The 19,105-nt window shown below is 41.3% G+C and overlaps 1 protein-coding gene across 2 annotated transcripts; it reads right to left on the minus strand.

Annotated features, from left to right (window-relative positions):
• Window positions 1-395: 395 nt before the first annotated feature.
• On the minus strand, window positions 396-8,072 carry CLN8 (CLN8 transmembrane ER and ERGIC protein). Of its 2 annotated transcripts, none has more exons than XM_030490416.1 (3): window positions 7,897-8,072; window positions 6,017-6,655; window positions 396-5,617 (listed from the first exon to the last, which is right to left on the minus strand). In XM_030490416.1, exons 2-3 carry the CDS (start codon window positions 6,557-6,559, stop codon window positions 5,303-5,305), a joined length of 858 nt encoding a protein of 285 aa, XP_030346276.1. In that variant the 5' UTR covers window positions 6,560-6,655; window positions 7,897-8,072; the 3' UTR covers window positions 396-5,302. The 2 variants fall into 2 exon arrangements, with proteins under 2 accessions (XP_030346276.1, XP_030346275.1); XM_030490415.1 differs by having other exon boundaries at window positions 7,876-8,072.
• Window positions 8,073-19,105: the final 11,033 nt, after the last annotated feature.

Genomic DNA, 19,105 nt, shown 5'->3' on the forward strand with positions numbered 1-19,105 from the left:
GCTGACTCATCAGAACATGCACACACACACACACATTTCCTTGCTTTCTTTGTAGACATGCGAGCAGGCTTTGCTCCTTTCCTTTCAAGCGAGACCTGTCTGCCGCCTTGAATACCATTATGTCCGTACACATTTGCTGCATCATTATCAATCTACCTCACTCAGCATGGTTTTACTTAATGGAAAAAGGAAGGCTCAAAGCGCTGCATGAACGCTTGGTTTTACTCTGACACCACTGCTAGCAGAACATGCTAATTCATCAATCAGATCCCGAGCATGTAATGTCTCTTCCAACACTGGAAACCCATCTGGGTGCTGACAACTAGAGAAACAGGCATCATTTACTTTAATGACCATCAGTTATTTTTTGTGCCAAATTATCAACTTAAATACCAGCCATGACACAAGATTGAAAAAGTGTAATTGCTGAATAACCTCACCTGTGTAAGTGTGCTTTTCTGGGAATACAGCAAGAGCTACTAAGGAAAATATACTTACCTATTAATTGAAAACATCTGAAATTGAAAACATCTGAATAGCAAAACATCAATAACATTTAAATTCCTTTTACAGATTATATTAAAAAATAAAAAAAAAAAAAAAGGAATTTATTCATACAAATACTACTATGCATTGTTCTTCTCATCCCAGCCCGTACCCACACACATTCCACAGTGGAGCTTTACACATGAACGTCAGTTAATCTTGGGGACTTCACTACAGCAGCAGCTAGCAAAATCATATCAGCCAGTTGCTTATGCAATGCATTCTCAGAAGAATAATTAAAAATGCCAGTAACAATGCCTTTTTTCTTTAACTCATTAATGCTAAAAACCATCAGGAATTAATTCCTTCAAAGCACCATACAAGACACACATTGAATGTTTAGAACTGAATTTGTTATTTAGCAATGAAACAAGTTTGGGGTTTTTGTTTTGTTGGTTTGTGGGGGTTTCGTTGGTTTTAATTTAAGGTAGCCCATATTAAACCACGCAGCATCATGTGGTACCAAATGAAGTGTCTTCACAGTTAGAGCCTAACAAAAAAATGGACCCCACACTTCAAATAAGCAAGTCATAAAGATAATTTCCAAGTGATTCTTTTCAACCATTTTTAATACATACTTACATATGTCGCAATGTCTAGTGTTTTAGTCATGTAACTAAATATGTTCATGTAAAAATATGTTAAATGGTGAAGTTTACAAAGTTTTATAGCTATTTACATGGATATGACATTACCTTTGTCAAGTTTAACAAGAGTATTTCAAAATAAACAAGTCGTCTTTTTAGTGTGTGCACTGCAAAAACTGTTTAAGCGACAAATACCAAGTAATAGACATTATTTTCATGAGTAAATGAAACTCAGGTAGACAATTCTTCAATAAAATACTTTTATTTATGTACACACTGTAAAGATGCTGTACCATTCAACAAACATTTTCATATAAGAGCAAACTTGAATTTGCTTAATACTTCTAAATTCACTTTAAGTGGGAGTCTCCCTGAGGTTAAGAAAGGTGTCTTATAACTGTATGTAACATCAATATTTAATCAGTGTTACCAGGAAAAAGCAAGAAAACCTGAAAGACTTGGACATTGCATTTAGTGGAAGAAGGGCCCAACAGTACATGCTGAAAACTATTAGACAGAGATATCACTGTGGCAACGTGACAGCTTCAAGATCATGACCTGTACTGGAAGTAACAGTAAATATTACTGAAAGATTGGTGGGCGAGAAGGGAAAGGATGACAGGTTTTGGAAAGAATCTAAGACAGGATACAAATGGAGGCAAACACAAACTGTGATTTAGGAATGCTGTATGAAGATGGTAAGAACCAGATGTCTGGCCAGCGTGTCTTAGTTCAGACATTTTTCTTAAATACAAACAAAAAATCAGCCCCTTAAAAAACACCCCCCCAAAAAAAACACCAAATGCCAAACGCCCCCATCACAGTTTGTTCTTTGTTGTGGGTTTGATTTTGTTTTTTTAAAAAGCTTCAGCCAGAAAGCTGATGCAAAGAGGACTCCCTGAACAAGCTTGTCCAAACAGAAAGGAGGATGGAGTCTCCAGTAGTCAAACAAAAAATTCACCCAAAATGATATTATGCAAGACTTTTCCAAATCATGGCAGCAGCACACCCTGTGACCTGATCCAGCCACTACTGAAGCTGAGTGTGAATATTCCAACATCAGATTGTAGATGAGGCCTTATAAGAGAGGCCCAACAGGGCTGGGGTTAGTTTCACTTTAACAAAATTTATAAACAAACTATGGCCAGTCTACCTTTGGGTTGAAAAGCAGCACTTATTTATACAGGTAATTAGACACCAATCCCCTCAGTTAGAGAACCTTTTGAGTCTTGTTTCAGAGCAATGAGACAATCATCCACAATCATAAACCAGAAAATCCCCTTAAAGGGAGCAACCAAAAGGCAGGAAAGAAAACACTCAAGTATAATAAAAGTCTCTCTGTAACAGAACTGGTAACTCCAGCTCTAGGCCATCAAGATGAAGAATAAAGGTTGTCTGTATTTTTTGTCCTGTTTATTTTTAGGTGGACTGTAAAGGTGCACTCAAACCAACAGAAATAAAATGAGTGCTGTTATTTGCTTTATTGCATAGCTCCCTTTTTCTAGTAGGTCTAGCAATGTTTAAGTTAACAGGTGCTCTGAGGTATTAATTATATAGTTGAGACATGCAGAAGATTTGAGATATGCTGTAACAGTCTTTGCATGAAAAGAAATCATGCTAAGATGCAGCATGAAAAGACTTCATTATTATAATAAAAAACACTTTTAATGAGATACTTAAAATCCACGTAACATTACACAAATTAACAAAACAAAGTATTAAACTTTAGAAGCCTGGTGCCACTTGGACCACACCGAATCTCAGTTTTCATTCCCAAATTCACTAACCCCACCCCTCTATATTCTTTTATTTTAGCACATAGAAACTTCACCTTCTTCAGCCAGACACTGTAAGAATCACATACTTGGCCCAAACTTACTTCTCTTTTAATGCTTCCATTTTCTGTTAGGATTCTTCAGAATTCCATAGCTGGAATTTTTATAATTGTTACCTGATTTTACTGAATCCAAACCTTTCAGTTTTAAGCTGCACAGAGTACACCAGCATTTTGATATCTGACGATATCTGGCGACTTAACCCCTGCCTTTTCCTCTGGAGCTCCTGCAAGTGAGGTTTGGATTCTGCAAGATACATATTTGGATCACATATTTGGGTTCTGTTTCCAAGGAATTCATCCCCTGCTTTCTTCTAAAGCACTTTCAACATTACTCTCCCACACACAACTCCTCAGGAGAAGCACATAATTCCAAGCTTTAGAGAACCCTTTTTTCTATAGAATGTCACCGATATAGGCTACACTGCCAAAACACTGTTGTGGTTAAACCCCTGATGGCAACTAAGTGACACAAAGCCACTTGTTCCCCTCATTCCCACTTCCCCTTCTGGCCTGCTTAGAAGAAAGTAGCACAAATTTAGATTTTCTCTATTGAGTATCAACAGAACAACAGACATAGCTGCTGTGCAAAATTACTAGCCTGGTTCTGAATGGTCAGTTTCAGACATTCACCACTTCATCATTATCAACAAGATCTAGCCTAATATTTGTGACTTAATAGCTAGAACTTTCCCTCGTAGAGCAGCTCTTCAACTCTGTGCTCACATGCAGTGAATTAGGGAACACAACAACCTGACCACTAGCTTCCTCCCTTCACTCAGAACAAAATCAAAGACATTTCCACCAAAAATTAATAACATGGTGCTGTTTACCCGTTTAACACGTTAAGCGCTTCCCTTACACGTTTAAAATGTGCTCCACCACAGATCAGCAGATAAAGCCTCTAACACATGCCTTGACCTAAAATTCTTCATAGCTTGGGCTTGCCCAGTCTTATTGCTTTGGAAACTAAATCTGTGTAGCAGTCACATCACACTATGAAACGAAGTTTCAAACTCGTTAGCTCAGTGCACAAAACTAATTAATATCCTTGTCATTCTCCTGCCACTAGGCGTCACTGTCTTCTGTCGTGATTTTTAGACCTTCATCCACTGTCCAACACTTCGCGCTGGAACCATCAGAGTAATGCTATGAGTCGGAGAACACCCACCACAATTTGCAAAGTCCCTATCTAAAAAGTGACCCTATTCCTTAGGCCAAGGAAAGATTTAGTGATGTGGCTGATAAAGTGCAAAGGATTGTTACTGTTACTTCGTATGTTCTTTGAAGTAAAATAAAAATAGTAGAAGAACAACTGAACTCCTAAAGGAGGTGATACAGGCTTTCCTCCACAGGCTTTCCAGAGGAGCCACCTCATGTTCTAAAACCCTCTATAACTAAGAAAATTTCCAAAAATAGGAGGAGCCATAACAGAAGCACTAATGGAACTAATTACTTGACCCCTCACGTGGGACCTAGAAAGAAAATAATTTTACTAATCAACCAGCAATATTTTCAAGCACAGAAAGGGAGTTAAACATTCTGTTGTTGCCTTTTGTATTTCATGGACTTCAAGTCCAGAAGGGACCGCTATGATCACCTGGCTAGACCACCAGCATAATAAATGCCTGCATCCTCACATGCATCTATGTGGTGGATATGAACTCCTCCCATTCTAAGGGCAACCTGGAAACTACAACTCACTTTGACAGTGAACACTCAAACAATTATCTTCCTCAAGTGCACTTAAAAGAAGAAAAAAAACCCAAACAAACCCAAAACCAAAAAAAAACAACCAGAAAAAAACCAAAACCCTACACCCCAGCTGTGACTGCATTCTACCACTGACCAATTCAGCTATTTGGAATGACTAAATGGCACACAGGAACTATGTACCCATGCATACCTAACTCGCGTCATAATTGATCTTAATAAACAACTTAACTTCCAGTAACAGTATCTCTGACATATATGAAATAGGATTCAAGCTAAACTTGATTCAAGCTGAGCTTAACAGACAAATTAACTGTAAAGCCACTTGGAAGCATTAGGACAAAGGATGCCTGATTAGAGAGCACATCACTACTAGATCATGAAATATTGTCCAACCTGACAAAATTGTTGGTGTATTTCATAACTAAAAAGTTGACTATCTTATGTGTATGCACATATGAAACAGAAACAGTGCATTAAAATACTTCTGGTGCATACAGAATCCTACCAGCAAGGAATCATTGTGTTAATGAGCTTCATGCAAAAGCTTCTATTTCACAGGCAAAGAATTACTCTACATTGTATTCTTCTGATACCCTATCAGGAAACAGCTGTTTCAGTGTTACATCCTCTTCTTTTGATGTGTTTCACCATTTAATTTTCCATTTTCCACTGCTTTATTTTCAAAATTCCAGTCAGTTGGGTTCAGAAGTTGCTGAGTTTTTTTGTATGTCCAGTATGGGTTAAGTATTAGTGTAACGGCAAATAATCCCGAGAATAAAACAATAAAATGAAGAAGTCCCAGATTTTCCACCACAGAATTCCAATTGAAAATACACACCCACCACATGTGGTAAGTAAGAATCATGCGGCAGTGAAACAGGTGGATCATCACCCACTGGTTTGCTTTCCAGAAAAAGGTGTTAGCACAGCCAGCCTAGAAAAACAAGAACAGAAAGTATGCAGAAGTGAGATTGTTACTTCAAGATAGGGAACTGAGGAATCTCTAGAACTAATGCAAATACCCAGCTTTCATGAACACGCGCTTTCATGCATTTTTTCCATGCAGAGCTATGACACTCCACATGCATACCATACCCCAAACTCAGCATAGATCTATACCATCTCACTATCCACATGCACACAGCACCACACAGAAACCTGTATGAAGGACTACTGAAATATCATTATGACAAAAAGAAGGTATCACAGTAACATGGACCCCAGTTATATGAATGCAGTTTTGCTGAAAAGCTATCTAGACAAACTGCACAGATTACCTATGGACAAGTGAGATGAATGAAAACTGTTACAAACAAAATTACTGTGTTCTTACCTTCAGAAGCATCCAGGAAATGCATGTTGAGGGAGTACTCATCTCCAGCAACATTCCCATCAAAGGCAGATAGTGTCCAGATTTCACATTAATCACTAGACCAGCCAAGCCACCAAAAGCTAGCAAGTGATGAGCTACCAAGAACGCATCAAATGTTCTAAAAATAACATTGGACACGTGAACAGCTACATTTTCAAGCAAGAAAAATCCAGCAGCTATTAAACAGTTAAACCAACTCCACTTTTGCTGTGAATATACTTTATCAGCATGAAAAACAGGATCTATGAGCAAAGCCCATAGCCCAGCAACACAACTCTGAAGTCCAAACACACCACGTGTGACTGCCATATTCCAAAACACCTTCTCCTTTGCATACAAGGCACAGTAAGTGGTACTTATCCATGAAGACAACCAGTGAGACAGAAGGAATATTCCCAAGTAGATTAAAAAGCCAGCAGCTAAAAATGTCAAACGAACTTCCCATAAGAGATAGTCCCATTCAAAAGCGGCCCCAAACACTGGATCATCATTTGCAGGATTCATTTCTTCTTCTTTGATACTTCTCACTCGCACTATAGTCTCCTTTATGCCTATTCAGCCTCTGCTATTATGCAAACCAGAAACCATGAACTCTTCCATCTGGAACAAGGAGAAAAAAATTAAGTGAATTTCTAAGTCATCTATATACATAGGTTCTAAACCATAGAGAACTCACTTCCACTGCAGTTACGACTTTAGTCCTGTTGCCATTAGGCACAGTCATCCCAAAGACAGGTAGACAGACAAAAAAAACCAACTTAAGTGTGTTTAACAATTGGCCTGCAAAATCTGTACTAGTACAAAATAGTGCACTGAAACAAAAGCTGAGGAGGGCAAATTAGGAAGGCAAGCAAGAGGAAGAGAAAATACAAAGAAGCAAGCCCTGTTTTCTTACTTATGAAACTCGTATTTCAACAGCAATGCACAGATATTCTCTTATGCCATTATTCTTCTACTCCCCTGCTTTTCCCTCACTGACTTTCCACCACTTGCTATGGCTTTGGGTGCAATTCAAATACAGATCTGGGACATAAATCCAGTAAGTGGGACCATGTACACAGAAAAGGGCTTTCAGGATCATATCTGAAAAGAAGACTTTGCAACCAGTTTCTGAACGTTAAACCACTTCCCAACAGAAAACATATTCCAAAAATGCAAGAAGAGTATGGAATGCAGACAAGCAACATTAATGTGTATTATTAATAACATTAGTGTCATCAATTGAACAGCCCAGCAGTAAGTACCTCAAGTTAGCTGAAACTTCCTGAACACACTGTAGTTCAAAAAACAAGGATTTGTGGGGAGGGAAAAGCCAGGTAATAGATCCAATGGAGGTAAAACGCTCCAAACCACAACGCGTTTGTGAGCTTGGTGGGAGCTAGATAAAAAAGCCACAGTGACCACCAACTACAGAGCCCCTGGTGAGATGCCCCCGCCTTGCTTCACCATGCAGCACACGCCACCACCAACCCACATCTTGTAGGGACCGGCTCACCCTGACCTATACATGCAGATCCCCCTCTCCAAGACAGGCGACTCGGCTGGCAGCTTCCGTCCGAGGGCCCCACACCCGCCCCACACCGGACTAGACCGACTCGCAGCTGGAGTCCCAGCAGCACCCCCCAGCTCTCCGGGGGAAAAAAACAGGGTAAAACACACTAGTCCGACGGCAGGGGCAGGCCCTGAACAGCGCGATCCACCGGGGCAAGCCCCAGCTCCACCAAGGCCGCGGCAGCACCTCCGATCCCACGCAAACACCGGCACAACACCCCCGTCCCCGCCCGCCCCGCCGCCGCCGCCGCCGAGCCCCTCACGCAGACCTGGGGTGCCGGCGCACAGACCTCGCTCACACCCGCCGTTCCTCACCCACAGCGCTGCCCGAGACGGCGGGCCGGCCCTTCCCGGCTCCGGGACTGCCCCGGGCGGCAAGCCGCCCTCACCGGCCTCCCGGGAGCGCCCGGCCCGGCCCGACCAGCCGCGGTTCCCACAACAACCACCCTCAGCAGGCCAGCCGCCATACGCGCTTCTGCGCATGCACCGCACCGCCCCGCCGCCCCCGCCCCCTGCGCGCTGGCCCGGCGGCACGAACCACCGGGCGTCGCGGTGAGGGGGGGGGGCGGCTGTACTACTTGGGCAGGGGGACGGCCGGTCCGGCCGGACGTGGGGCTGCGCGCGCCGTGTGTCCGCCTCGCGCCGCCGCTCTGGAGGGGCCGTTGTTTGCAAGGCGTTTTTCTTCACCGAACAGCAGGCCCACCACCGCCACCAGGTTAATAATAATTAACAGACGCCTGTTCATCAAAGTAATAAAAAAAGAAGTGGCAGTGATGCCATTGCCAGTACCTTTACCTGTAATTATCCAATTTCATTTAAGACAGCAAATTATTAAATGATGTCACGGAGTTCTGCTACATGATTCCCTCCATACTTGTGAACATTGATGCTGTCAGCCCAGTGACTCAGCCCGAGTCTTGTGAGCTTCACCGGGGAGGTCCCCGAACCTCAGCCATGCTGCAGCCCTGCACCCGCGATTCAGTTTGGCTTCAACATGAGTGATTGGCAGTGACTGGGATTTTTGCCAGGGAAAAGCTCAGTTCCACAACATACCTGGTGATTCCACCAAAAAGTGACCAAAACCAACAACAACAAATCAAGCCACAGCTTTTCTTACACAGAGGATTGGTCTAGAACAGCCAAAATCCTAAACTGGGTCTGCCTGTGGTGAAAGACCAGAGCTGGGAAATCAGTCATAGAATCGTAGACTGGTTTGGGGTAGAAGGGACCTTAAGGATCATCCAGTTCTAACCCCCCTGCCATGGTGGGGGACACCTTCCACTAAAACAGGTTGCTCAACCTGGTCTTGAATACTGCCAGGGATGGGGCAGCCACAGCTTCTCTGGGCAACCTGTGCCAGGGCCTCACCACCCTCACACAAAAGAACTTCTTCCTTATATCTAATCTAAATCTGCCCTCTTTCAGTTTAAAGCCATTCCCCTTTGTCCTATCCCTCCATGCCCTTGCATAAAGTCCCTCTCTAGATTTTAGTAGGTCCCTTTAGGTACTGGAAGGGCAGGGTGCTATAATTCTCTTCCCCAGGCTGAACAACCCCAACTCTCTCAGTCTGTCTTCATACGAGAGGTGCTTCAGTCCTGAAAGTCTGACATGTGCTCAGTTTCTAGATGGGGAGAAGGAAATGCTACCATTCCCTGTGGAAAATTGGGTCCATACCAGCAGCAGGATAACTGGGCAGGAGGGCGCTTGTGCATTTGCTTTTAATTGCTAATGTGATACTCTCTCCCTGGTGGACCTTCCTGAGCTTTGTGAAAAGTGACATACGACATCTGTTCATATGCCACCTCACTAGTTTAGACATGGGCAGCCAGCCTCAGCTGTGTATGGGAAAAGCCTGGGCACAAAGTCTACTGCTCATGTCTCTCTTTAACATGCTGGGTGTGAGGCATTACTCCTTCCCTCCCAGCTCCTCTGCAGACATCCCCAAGGGACACCAGGGTTTGGCTGAACTCGTGCCCACACACCCGACACTACCTGTGTGCCACTGCAGTGAATCACAGGCGGAGCACACCTCCCACTGCACTGCCAGAAACCTCCTCTCTGCCCAGCACAGCAGGCCCACGCTCAGCAGCAAATGCAGCCAAAATACTTATTTCATGGAGAGACTGCGCTCACGATCAAGTGACAGAGATCCTAACAACATGTGCTGGCAAGTTGGCCAAATCCTCGTAGAAGGATTCATCTTTGCAGAAAAGGAGAGTAGATTTGTGCAAAGCTTGTGGATATGGTCAGAGCCGTTTACTAACCCTGAAGGAGAAAAAGGGTTGTAGGGCCTGAGAGATCACTGAACTGGTAATCTTCCCAACAGAGGATGAAAAGTCTACTGCTACTTTGAAAGTCAAGACCTTCATTGACTTCTCAAAAGCTTTTAGCCCTCTATTCCCAAAGCTTTAGAAAGCTTGCACATTTACAGATACAGATCCATGCATAATGCAGAATTTGTGCTGACCTGTCACATAATCCTATATTTTCAGTGACGCACTTCTTGAATTATTTTTTTAAACTGAAATTTGATTGTTTACCACCTATTAATCTGCAGTCTGCATTCAAATCTATGGGAGCTTTACTACTACTTGTGAGAGCTTTGCTTCAACTCTGTGAGAGGTTTACTACATGCGTGCCTCAGGGAACTTTGTGGTAATACCAAATGTGTAATCTTGCTTTGTTAATGTTCTACACGTACCCTCAAAGCTCTCTTGATTCTTGTCCAACAAGTACTTATGCACTATTCCTACACGCAAACTACAGTTACTCTAAGGAGCACTTTGAACGCGCTTGTTTAAGGCATTTTTCCTATCAGCTAATAGGAAGCATACTCAACTTCTTTCAGAAAACCTGTATTACAAGGCTTTCATGTGTGCCAAGGATTCAGAAAGTCTTTATGCTGCATAACTTATTAATCTACCCAGGCTAGTTTGCTTTCCTCAGTACTTGGAGATCAGCACTGGTGTATACAAACTCTTTTTCTATTTCACTTATGGTCAGTTTTAAACTCCTTATGCTCCAGGACAGAGAGTGATGATAGTTGCCTTGAAGCACTTGATATTCTCAAAATCTAAAAAAATTCAGTTTGATGAGCATCCAGACTTTGAGCTACCAGCTGTGGGGAAAAACCGCAGCTATGAAACTGGCTGTTTCTGCCAGTCTTTCTAGATAATTCAAATAATGTATAAGAACTAGAGATTTTTTGCTCAGTCCCTCTCAAGATTATTCCCCATTTCTCTTTACTTTATGAACATATAATGAAAATGCTGGGGGTATACAACTGCTGTTGAGTAGTGCCATATTTCCCAGTGTCACTAAAAAAGCTCTGTTGGGTGTAGACACAGCTCAGGATGTTTGTCACACCCATGCTGACTCTGTGACGTCTGGCCATTCCCTGTCCACTGTTTAATTGAACCTCACCAAGTACAGCCTTTGGGCAATTATTCCTTCAGTATTTCCTCCCTTCTCATTGTTTTACTTCCTTTCAAGGAAAGATAGCCTACCCCTTTTTCTCTAATCCTGATTTATTTCTGTTTTGATACAAGTCTCTCAAGGTCTCTCCTGCATGTCCGATCATTTCTCTCAAGAATTTCTCTAAATCTCAACTTCTCTCTCCTGTTAGCCCTGCAATTTATCTGCAATGCATAAGATGTTGCTGCTTCACCTCTTGTTTGCCTCCTTAAGTTCATACCTCACTGCAAAGCCTTCTTAGTCTTTTCAATTTTGCAAGCTTCTCTTTAAGTTCCATGTACCATAAACATGTCTCTTGAATCACTGCTTAAATATATTTAATCATAGAATTTTTGATCTCCCTCTTCTCCCTAACTCTATTAGAGCCCTGGCCAGTCAATACCTGTTTATGCTCCTCCCTGAGGGTTTTCACCTCCTAGTGCCCAGCATCACTGGTGACACTATAATCACTTATTTTACCCTGTAGGTGTAATAGATAATACTGACTGTATCCAGTCCTGGATATAAGTTCCTCAGTTGCTTCTGGTTGGCTTCAGGTAACCAACATGAGGTGATGATACAAGCTTGGGTTTGCAGTTGAAGCTTTTTATTCCTCCCTCACCAATCTACATGTCTTAACAATGTTCACTGAAACGAGTTATTCTGCCTTAGTAGTTAGGCTCTTGCTTCACAGCTGTAGTCATGAAGGTTAGTTTAACTGGTGTTTCAGGTTTACCCAGAATCTCTAGTCCTTCTTTCTCATTTCTCACACAGGTGCCTTCAGTGTGTCTTCAGGAGTCAAAAGAAAAACCTGTGTCTGTCTCATGGAATGTATGCTTATAGTTTTTAAGCTTTATTTAGGTCCAGGTAGTCTCACCTACAGAGAAGCTAGGGACTTTACCAGCAGGCAAAATGATGTTTATCAAGTAAGAGCAGCCAGTGACTGGTTTATCAGTGGGTCTCTAGCACGGGTTTGATCTCAGATTACACCCAGATTAAACCATATTTCAGTGTTGTGGTTTAAACCCAGCCAGTAACTCAGCACCACACAGCCTTCTCCCTTCCCCCTTCCCTGGGTGGGATGGGGAGGAGAATGGAAAGAATGTAAATCCTGCAGGTTGAGATAAGAAGTTTCATAACTAAAGTACAATATACTATAATATACTACTACTCCTAATAATAATGATAAGAGAAATAACAAGGGGAGAGAATATAAACCTAAAAGAGGATGCACAATACAATTACTCATCACCCGCTGGCCGATACCCAGCCGGACCTGAGCAGTGACCGGCCCCTTCTGAGTGACTCCCCCCAGTTTAGACACTGAGCTTGACGTGCTGTGGTGTGGAATACCCCTTTGGCCAGTTTGGGTCAGGTGTCCTGTCTCTGCTCCCTCTTGGCTTCTTGTGCCCCTCCTGACTGACAGAACATGAGAGACTGAAAAGTCCTTGATGAGGGTAAACATTACTTAGCAACAACTAAAACATCGGTGTGTTATCAGCGTTGTTCTCAGACTAAAGCCAAAACACAGCACTGCACCAGCTACTAGGAAGAAAATTAATTATCCCAGACAAAACCAGGACATCCAGTAGAATCCATAGGCAGCTTCAAACAGTTCCTGTGAAAACTATCTGGGATGAAGTCAAGGACCTTACAATTACTGTTTGGCAGCGGTGGGCAGAAACCAGGAACATTTCTGTGGCCTCAGTCAACAATCTAGTAAGTTTACTTTTGTGGATTTCAGTAAAATGACAGAAAATCCATCATATTGACAAGGTTCTCAACAGCTTAAATGACTTTTTGGAATAAGCAGTCCATAGCAGTAAAGAGGATGGAAGATGGCAAGTTAATTTCCTGTATTCAGCTTCGTCCAAGTGGAGACATTCGGCTGTGTCACAAGTTGCAGTACTGTGTAATAATGACAACAGTATAAAGCAAAAATTAGTATTAGTAGTGGAAAACAAATGGAAAGAAAAGTAACTTTTTTAAAACATTTTGCTAAGGATAGTTGGGAGAAATGCAAGATATGTTTAATACCAGCTGAGAATGAGCTTCTTTTATGTCAGGTTATTCTAGACTTGCAAATTATATAAATTCTTTTTTATGTAGCCTATTTAAATTTAGAAGAAGAAGATTCTAACTATTTACCTCAGATACTCCTAAAAAAATTCTACAACCCCATATTAATGTAAGTAAACATCAGTTATCCAATCTCTTATAATATTTAGTACAGTTTTTAATTTAACTAACTCTCTGGTGCTGAAAAACCTTTATAATACCTCATTTCTCCCCAAAGTTATCTTTATATGCAGTGGACAAGAGTCAAGCATTTGATGTCTGCCACAAATCTGTCAGTGTTAAATGAGCCTAGATTTTTCATCATGGTCTGCTATTTACTTCATTATAGCAATTCTGTGGTGTGCTGAAGCAGAAGGCATCATCCAGCACATGACCTCTGAACTGATTTATACTAGCTCATGGACAAGGAAAATTAGAATGTGTTCTGCATAATTGTGAAGCTTTACACTGACAGAGACTCAAAAATAAAGCAGGAGTTAACAAGGGAAAAGCCTCACTTGGAGTTATAGTAGAGATCTTCACTGTAACCAGAGTACTTTTTTCTCTACAAGAATGACAGTTGGGACTGAGCTTTGTACTGAAGTTGTTCATTTTGTGTATTGACAGAAAACTGATATCTGCTTTACCAGCAATTTGGAAAAGAAGACCAAAACCCCCATATGTCAAGCATATCTTAAATATAAGGAGTCCAAATGAAATAAATGTCTGGAAAAAAGAGAACAAAAAGAGAAGACAATTAATTAGTTAACAGCTCTGTTATAAGGAGCCAGTTTGTCAGCGGCAAGGTGCAGGATCTCTGCTGTTCTAACATCTCCAATGGATAGTCTATTAGCAGAATCTAAATTTTAGCTGCCAAGTTATTCTGACTTGGTCTTGAGGCAATTCCATGTTTCCTAAGGGAACAAATAAAAGATCCCTCAGGAAAAGTTTTTCCAGCTCAGGAACAGAAAGGAGTGAAATGGCCGTGCAGAATGAAACCTCCCTTACTACAGTCTTTCAGCAGGAGTGAGTTCACTTTTCCCTATCAAATGAAATCTAAATTTACCTACGCTACCAGAATTCAAACTGACTACCAAGGAGATAGGAGGTGTGCTCATGAAATTGTTGTAGGAGAGTTTGCTGAGCATTCAACCCTTCAGCACATGTAAAGGGACTCTGCATTGACAAGGCAATAGATTTCTGTTTGCTAAGGTTATAGTTTCATTCTGCTGAAGTCACTGGATTTAAAACTGCATGCCAAGAGAATCAGATTAATCATTACCACTGCTGAAGAGGATAAACTCAAAGACAAAAAAATACGGTGAGTACTTCAGAATGACAGATTTCTGAGGAAATCTGATCAACAACATATTGCAACAGTAATAAGTAATAAAATACCATCTTTGCCTGAAGCCCAAACAAAATGATCCAGATACACACTTCTTATTTTACCCCAGTTAAGTAGTTATGCATTCACCATTCTCCATGCTGTATGGAACTGGCATTGGTAGCTGGAAGCAGCATGAAAGAAGTGAGTGAATACATCAGTCGTAGCAAAAAATCACTTAAGTGCAACCTATTAAGGTTTTGTGACTTGAGTTATTATGACTTGCAAACTCATTGTCTATCACATAAGGTAAATTTTTCATGAACAGACCTGAAGAATGGAAGTGAGAAAATATCTCCAGCTTCTTCTGAAGTAACAGTTAGGAATAAGTTCAAGTACTAATTAGAGTGGTACTGCTGCATAACAGAAATCACAATATAATCAAGGCCAGTGTCTTCAGAAGTGAGTGGGAAGTGAATAAGAACAAAGAAGGGAGTTTTTAGAGTGCTCAATGAGCAAATTAAAATTCAGCATTAATGGGGAGGTATGCAGATGAAATTGGGATAGGTAGAAGCGGCCAGAGGGAAATCGTACTTCCTATTGTGCTCTTTATTTTAGAGAGATGAGAAATCGAGCAAAACTAAAGCTGGGGCACATGTTTATTCCAAGATCTGGCTGTGCTAGCAGAAGCTGTTGTCTTCAGCTGAACACCTCTCCTTTCCCCTACCATCCATGTTGCAGCTTACTGCTCCTTCTAAGCTGCTCCTGTGTTGCTTATATGCCCGTCAAAGTGGTCTGGGTTACTTTGAACAGTACCCCTTTTCTGACCTGCCACATTTAGGTCCATGTAGGTAAGGAACAATTCCATAAGCGTCTCAGCTAACAGCTGGGAGGGAACTATAGCATCTGGCAGGAGAGCCATAATGGTCTTCTAGCTGGCATAGCCTGGAGCCGAAGAAGGAGCTGTGTCCATTGTCTGGCTTTCCACGATTAGTGGTGACTTCCATGACTGCCATTTAGCACGATTTCATATGCAAAAGGTTAATTAGCTCCTAATGGCAGAAAAAGCAGTGTAAAAGCTTTACAAAAGATAAATCCTTGAGCAAATCTGTACATCATAGACCTTAAATTAGGCCAATGTATGATGTGGCTATAACTGACAGAAGGGAAAAAAAACATTGCACCAAATGCAACTAGCAGTAAATTGAAGCAGCCTTCTCCCTGAAAATGCAATTCTTATTACCTATACATGTCAGATACAAGGCCAGTATCTGCCAGCAAATAGCTAAAGAAAGCAAAATAGTGTTGGGAGAAATCATACTGATAACGTATACATATAAACATTACAGTCCAGTGGCTTACCACATGACCATGTTAATGCTTTTGTCCAATTTCCAAAGCTTCAGTGTATTACTTGGTGTATAAGAATAGGATATACGTTCAGTGTTAAGAAATGTCCTTTCCTCAGGCCAAAGATGAGTTGTCTTGGATGGTTCTTGGCACACAGCAAGTCAGCGCATGTGACAAAAATGCTTATATGGTGCTTGTTCAGTCATTGCCAATACACGTGAAAGAGAAGTCACTATGCTGATGCGTGTGAAATGCTGAGATATAACTTCAAGTGGCAGAGCGCTAACATAACATAATCTAATGTTCCCAACCCCCCAGAAAGCAAATCATTGTTGTCATTTGACACGTAGTCACAGAGAGGTTAAGTGAATCACTCCCAGCCAAAAAAAGGCAGAGCGGATGATTAGGCTTCCAAAATACCCGACTGTGAGCTTAACAAGAGTCACACTTAGATGTATATTGTCTTGACAAATGAGCACATTGTTCCCAGGCTGTGCTGCAATGCGTTTTAAAAGGTGCAGCAGTAACAAAACCGTCATGGGACACCTCTCAGTAGGATATAGTTACAGCCCCAAGTAATGTCACCTTCTCTGTAATCCTTTTGAACAACAGTGCCAGTGAAAATGTCCCTATCTGATCCCAGTATGACCTCCATAAGGACTCACTGGCAAAGGTGGCAGTACAATTTCGAGGACAGGATGTGTTCCGGTGGTCAATTTTAGGGTTGTTGCTGGCTGTGGGAGGAAGAATGTATCCTCTGCAAAGCATGTCTTGATACTGTGATTAGGAAAACCAGATCAAGACCTAAGCCTTGTAACACATAACCAAGCTATGAGGTTGTTGTTTGCCATGGATAAAATACTCAGTGATTAATATGGCTTTACAATTATTTACTCCAGCCTTTTAAGTAACACAGGTCACTGGACATCCATTAATTAATTTGCTTCAAGCCCAATAGATGTTGCTGAATTAAAGTGTGTCTATCAAATAAAAAATTCAATGTTGATTTAATTCTTTTTAGTGATGAGCAATCTTTGATAGATTATTTCAACAGTTAATATGCACACAGATAACTAAGGAGAGCATTATTTATGGTCTGAATTAGTTTAGCTTCATCTCCCAGCCACTGAATCTCATTATACCTTCAACAACTAGATTTGGCATTTATAAATTTTGACCAAGGGGCCTTTAATCTTTGATCATTTACATAGATCAAGCTTTTAGGATGATTAAGCAATCTATGACAAGTTTTGTCGTTTCCATCTTAATTTTTTTTTTGAATCTCCATCCCTTTGGACACAGCATTCTTGTAGTTATTTTACCAGCAACCTATAAAAAAATACTATGAAAAGTGATTTCTATTTTCTAGCCCCCTGTTCGCACACAGAGATTACCAGAATGATCTCCAAATTTCTTTCTACAGTTCTGTTTCCTGAACATTATTTTGGAGGTATGTCCTATGTTCTTTGTCCCTGGAGTCATAATCTTACTTCTGACTAGGGTAGCTGTGCAGGCATTCCCTATGATCAACCTATTGCAGCAGCCACTCAACAGAAAATATTTATGCTGGAATAAACCAGTTTTAGCTGCCACTGAACAGTGATTACTCAACAGAAAGAACAGCTAACTTGCTACTGCAAACATTTCTCAGTGTGCACCGTCGCACTGTCGGTAGCTGCTTGCCCAGGAAGAAGGCGTTGGGAGGGTGCTTGTGTGTGCATGAGGAAGGCATGTGTCGTCAGTGTCATCAGGCTTGTCTAATACTCCTGTCGTATCTACTCCCTTCTTCCAATATCCTCAGGCCTGATTCTCAAACCCCTCTCACCTCACTTCAGTGTCCACTTCGCATATCCTGCTACTGCAAAGTAATACATCCTCAATGTCTGTTCTTTTCCATACCACAACAATCCTCCAGCCTGTTCCTCTTCTCTTCCCTGTGCCACATCCCCAAACCTCTGCTGCCAAACTACCAACTTTTTCTCTTACAAGGCCCTTTATCCGAAGCCATGTGTTTGCTCCTGGGTGTCCTTCTCCCAGCATCTCCATGCCATAGTCTTTTAATCTTTCCCCCTGGTATTCCTTTCCTATGATTTGGCCTGCTCATACTTGACAGGTCAGGTTGTATAAGACTACTTTAAAAGATGGAGAGACAGTGGCTTAAAGATTGACTTCTCAGAGCAGGTTGTGACAGCTTAATTAGTAGCATGTTTGCTTTTCTGCTGACAGGATAACAGCTTGAGATGGTCTGAAGGGAATCTTTTGTAACTAAATCTTAAATCTTCTAAACTTAATGCTTAAAAGAGCTCCTTCTTCACATGAAGAACAAAATTTAAGCTAGGCAACAAGTGAGGTCTTACTTATTTAGCATTTCTCAACAGTTGAGTGATGTTTCTCCAGGGGCTGACAACCCTGAAGGAACAAATGGCTTGATGCTGTATCTGCTTTTAGCCCAGATGTCTTGCCAGATGCGCAATAGGATGGCAAAAGATACCAGAAGCTAATTCAGCAGAAATGTATTAAATTCAGGAAGAAATATGGAATTGAGCCCATACAAGTCCATAGCCATAAAAACATTTATGTGCCCAGTTTTATGAGCTGCTGTGCAATGGTTTCATTAAGCACCATCTGAGGACTGTGAAGGCTGTGCCACGGATGATTTACATCATACTTTTCACAACTGCCTGATATAGAGGAGAGAAAATACACCCTGTAAAATCCAAGGACATTTTGGATCAGAGAGTATGTAAAACACAAATATTTCTGTGTATGAAGACCAGTGTCAATATTTGAAGAGAGTATAGCTGAGAGGACAGAGGTAGTGAGCAGAGCCCAGGTAATGTGGTAGAGTCCTCAGACTGTCAGGCAAATGTTTAATGTCTAGGGTTTAACATCTTTTCTGTTCAATACATTACAAGCCTCTGCAGAGGAAAAAGGAAAAAAAACAAAATAGGAGACAAAACTGATTCTGTTTGTTTGTTGTCCCAACAAACCAACCAAAACCCAAACCAACTGAAGTGTATTTTGGGCATAATAAATAAAATACCAACTTTAAATATATGGACAACATTTATTGTGGACTACCTCATAGCAGGGATTTGTGGTATTTAATGTTTCTGGTATGGAAGAAACACTCTCGAAAAGCATCAGAAAAACAAAAGGAAGAGTAGGAATTTAATTTTTGAGTTTGGGAAGAGTTTCTGTATATGGAACTTGTTTGTCCATATTAAACCTGACAGTTGCTAGAAAACAAGTGCAAAATTACTTTAAAACAGAGATTTCACACCCTTGTCAGTGTTGCACTTTGATGCCTT

Source organism: Strigops habroptila, chromosome 6 (assembly GCF_004027225.2).
Source record: "Strigops habroptila isolate Jane chromosome 6, bStrHab1.2.pri, whole genome shotgun sequence".
In the NCBI taxonomy this organism is placed as follows: Eukaryota; Metazoa; Chordata; class Aves; order Psittaciformes; family Psittacidae; genus Strigops; species Strigops habroptila.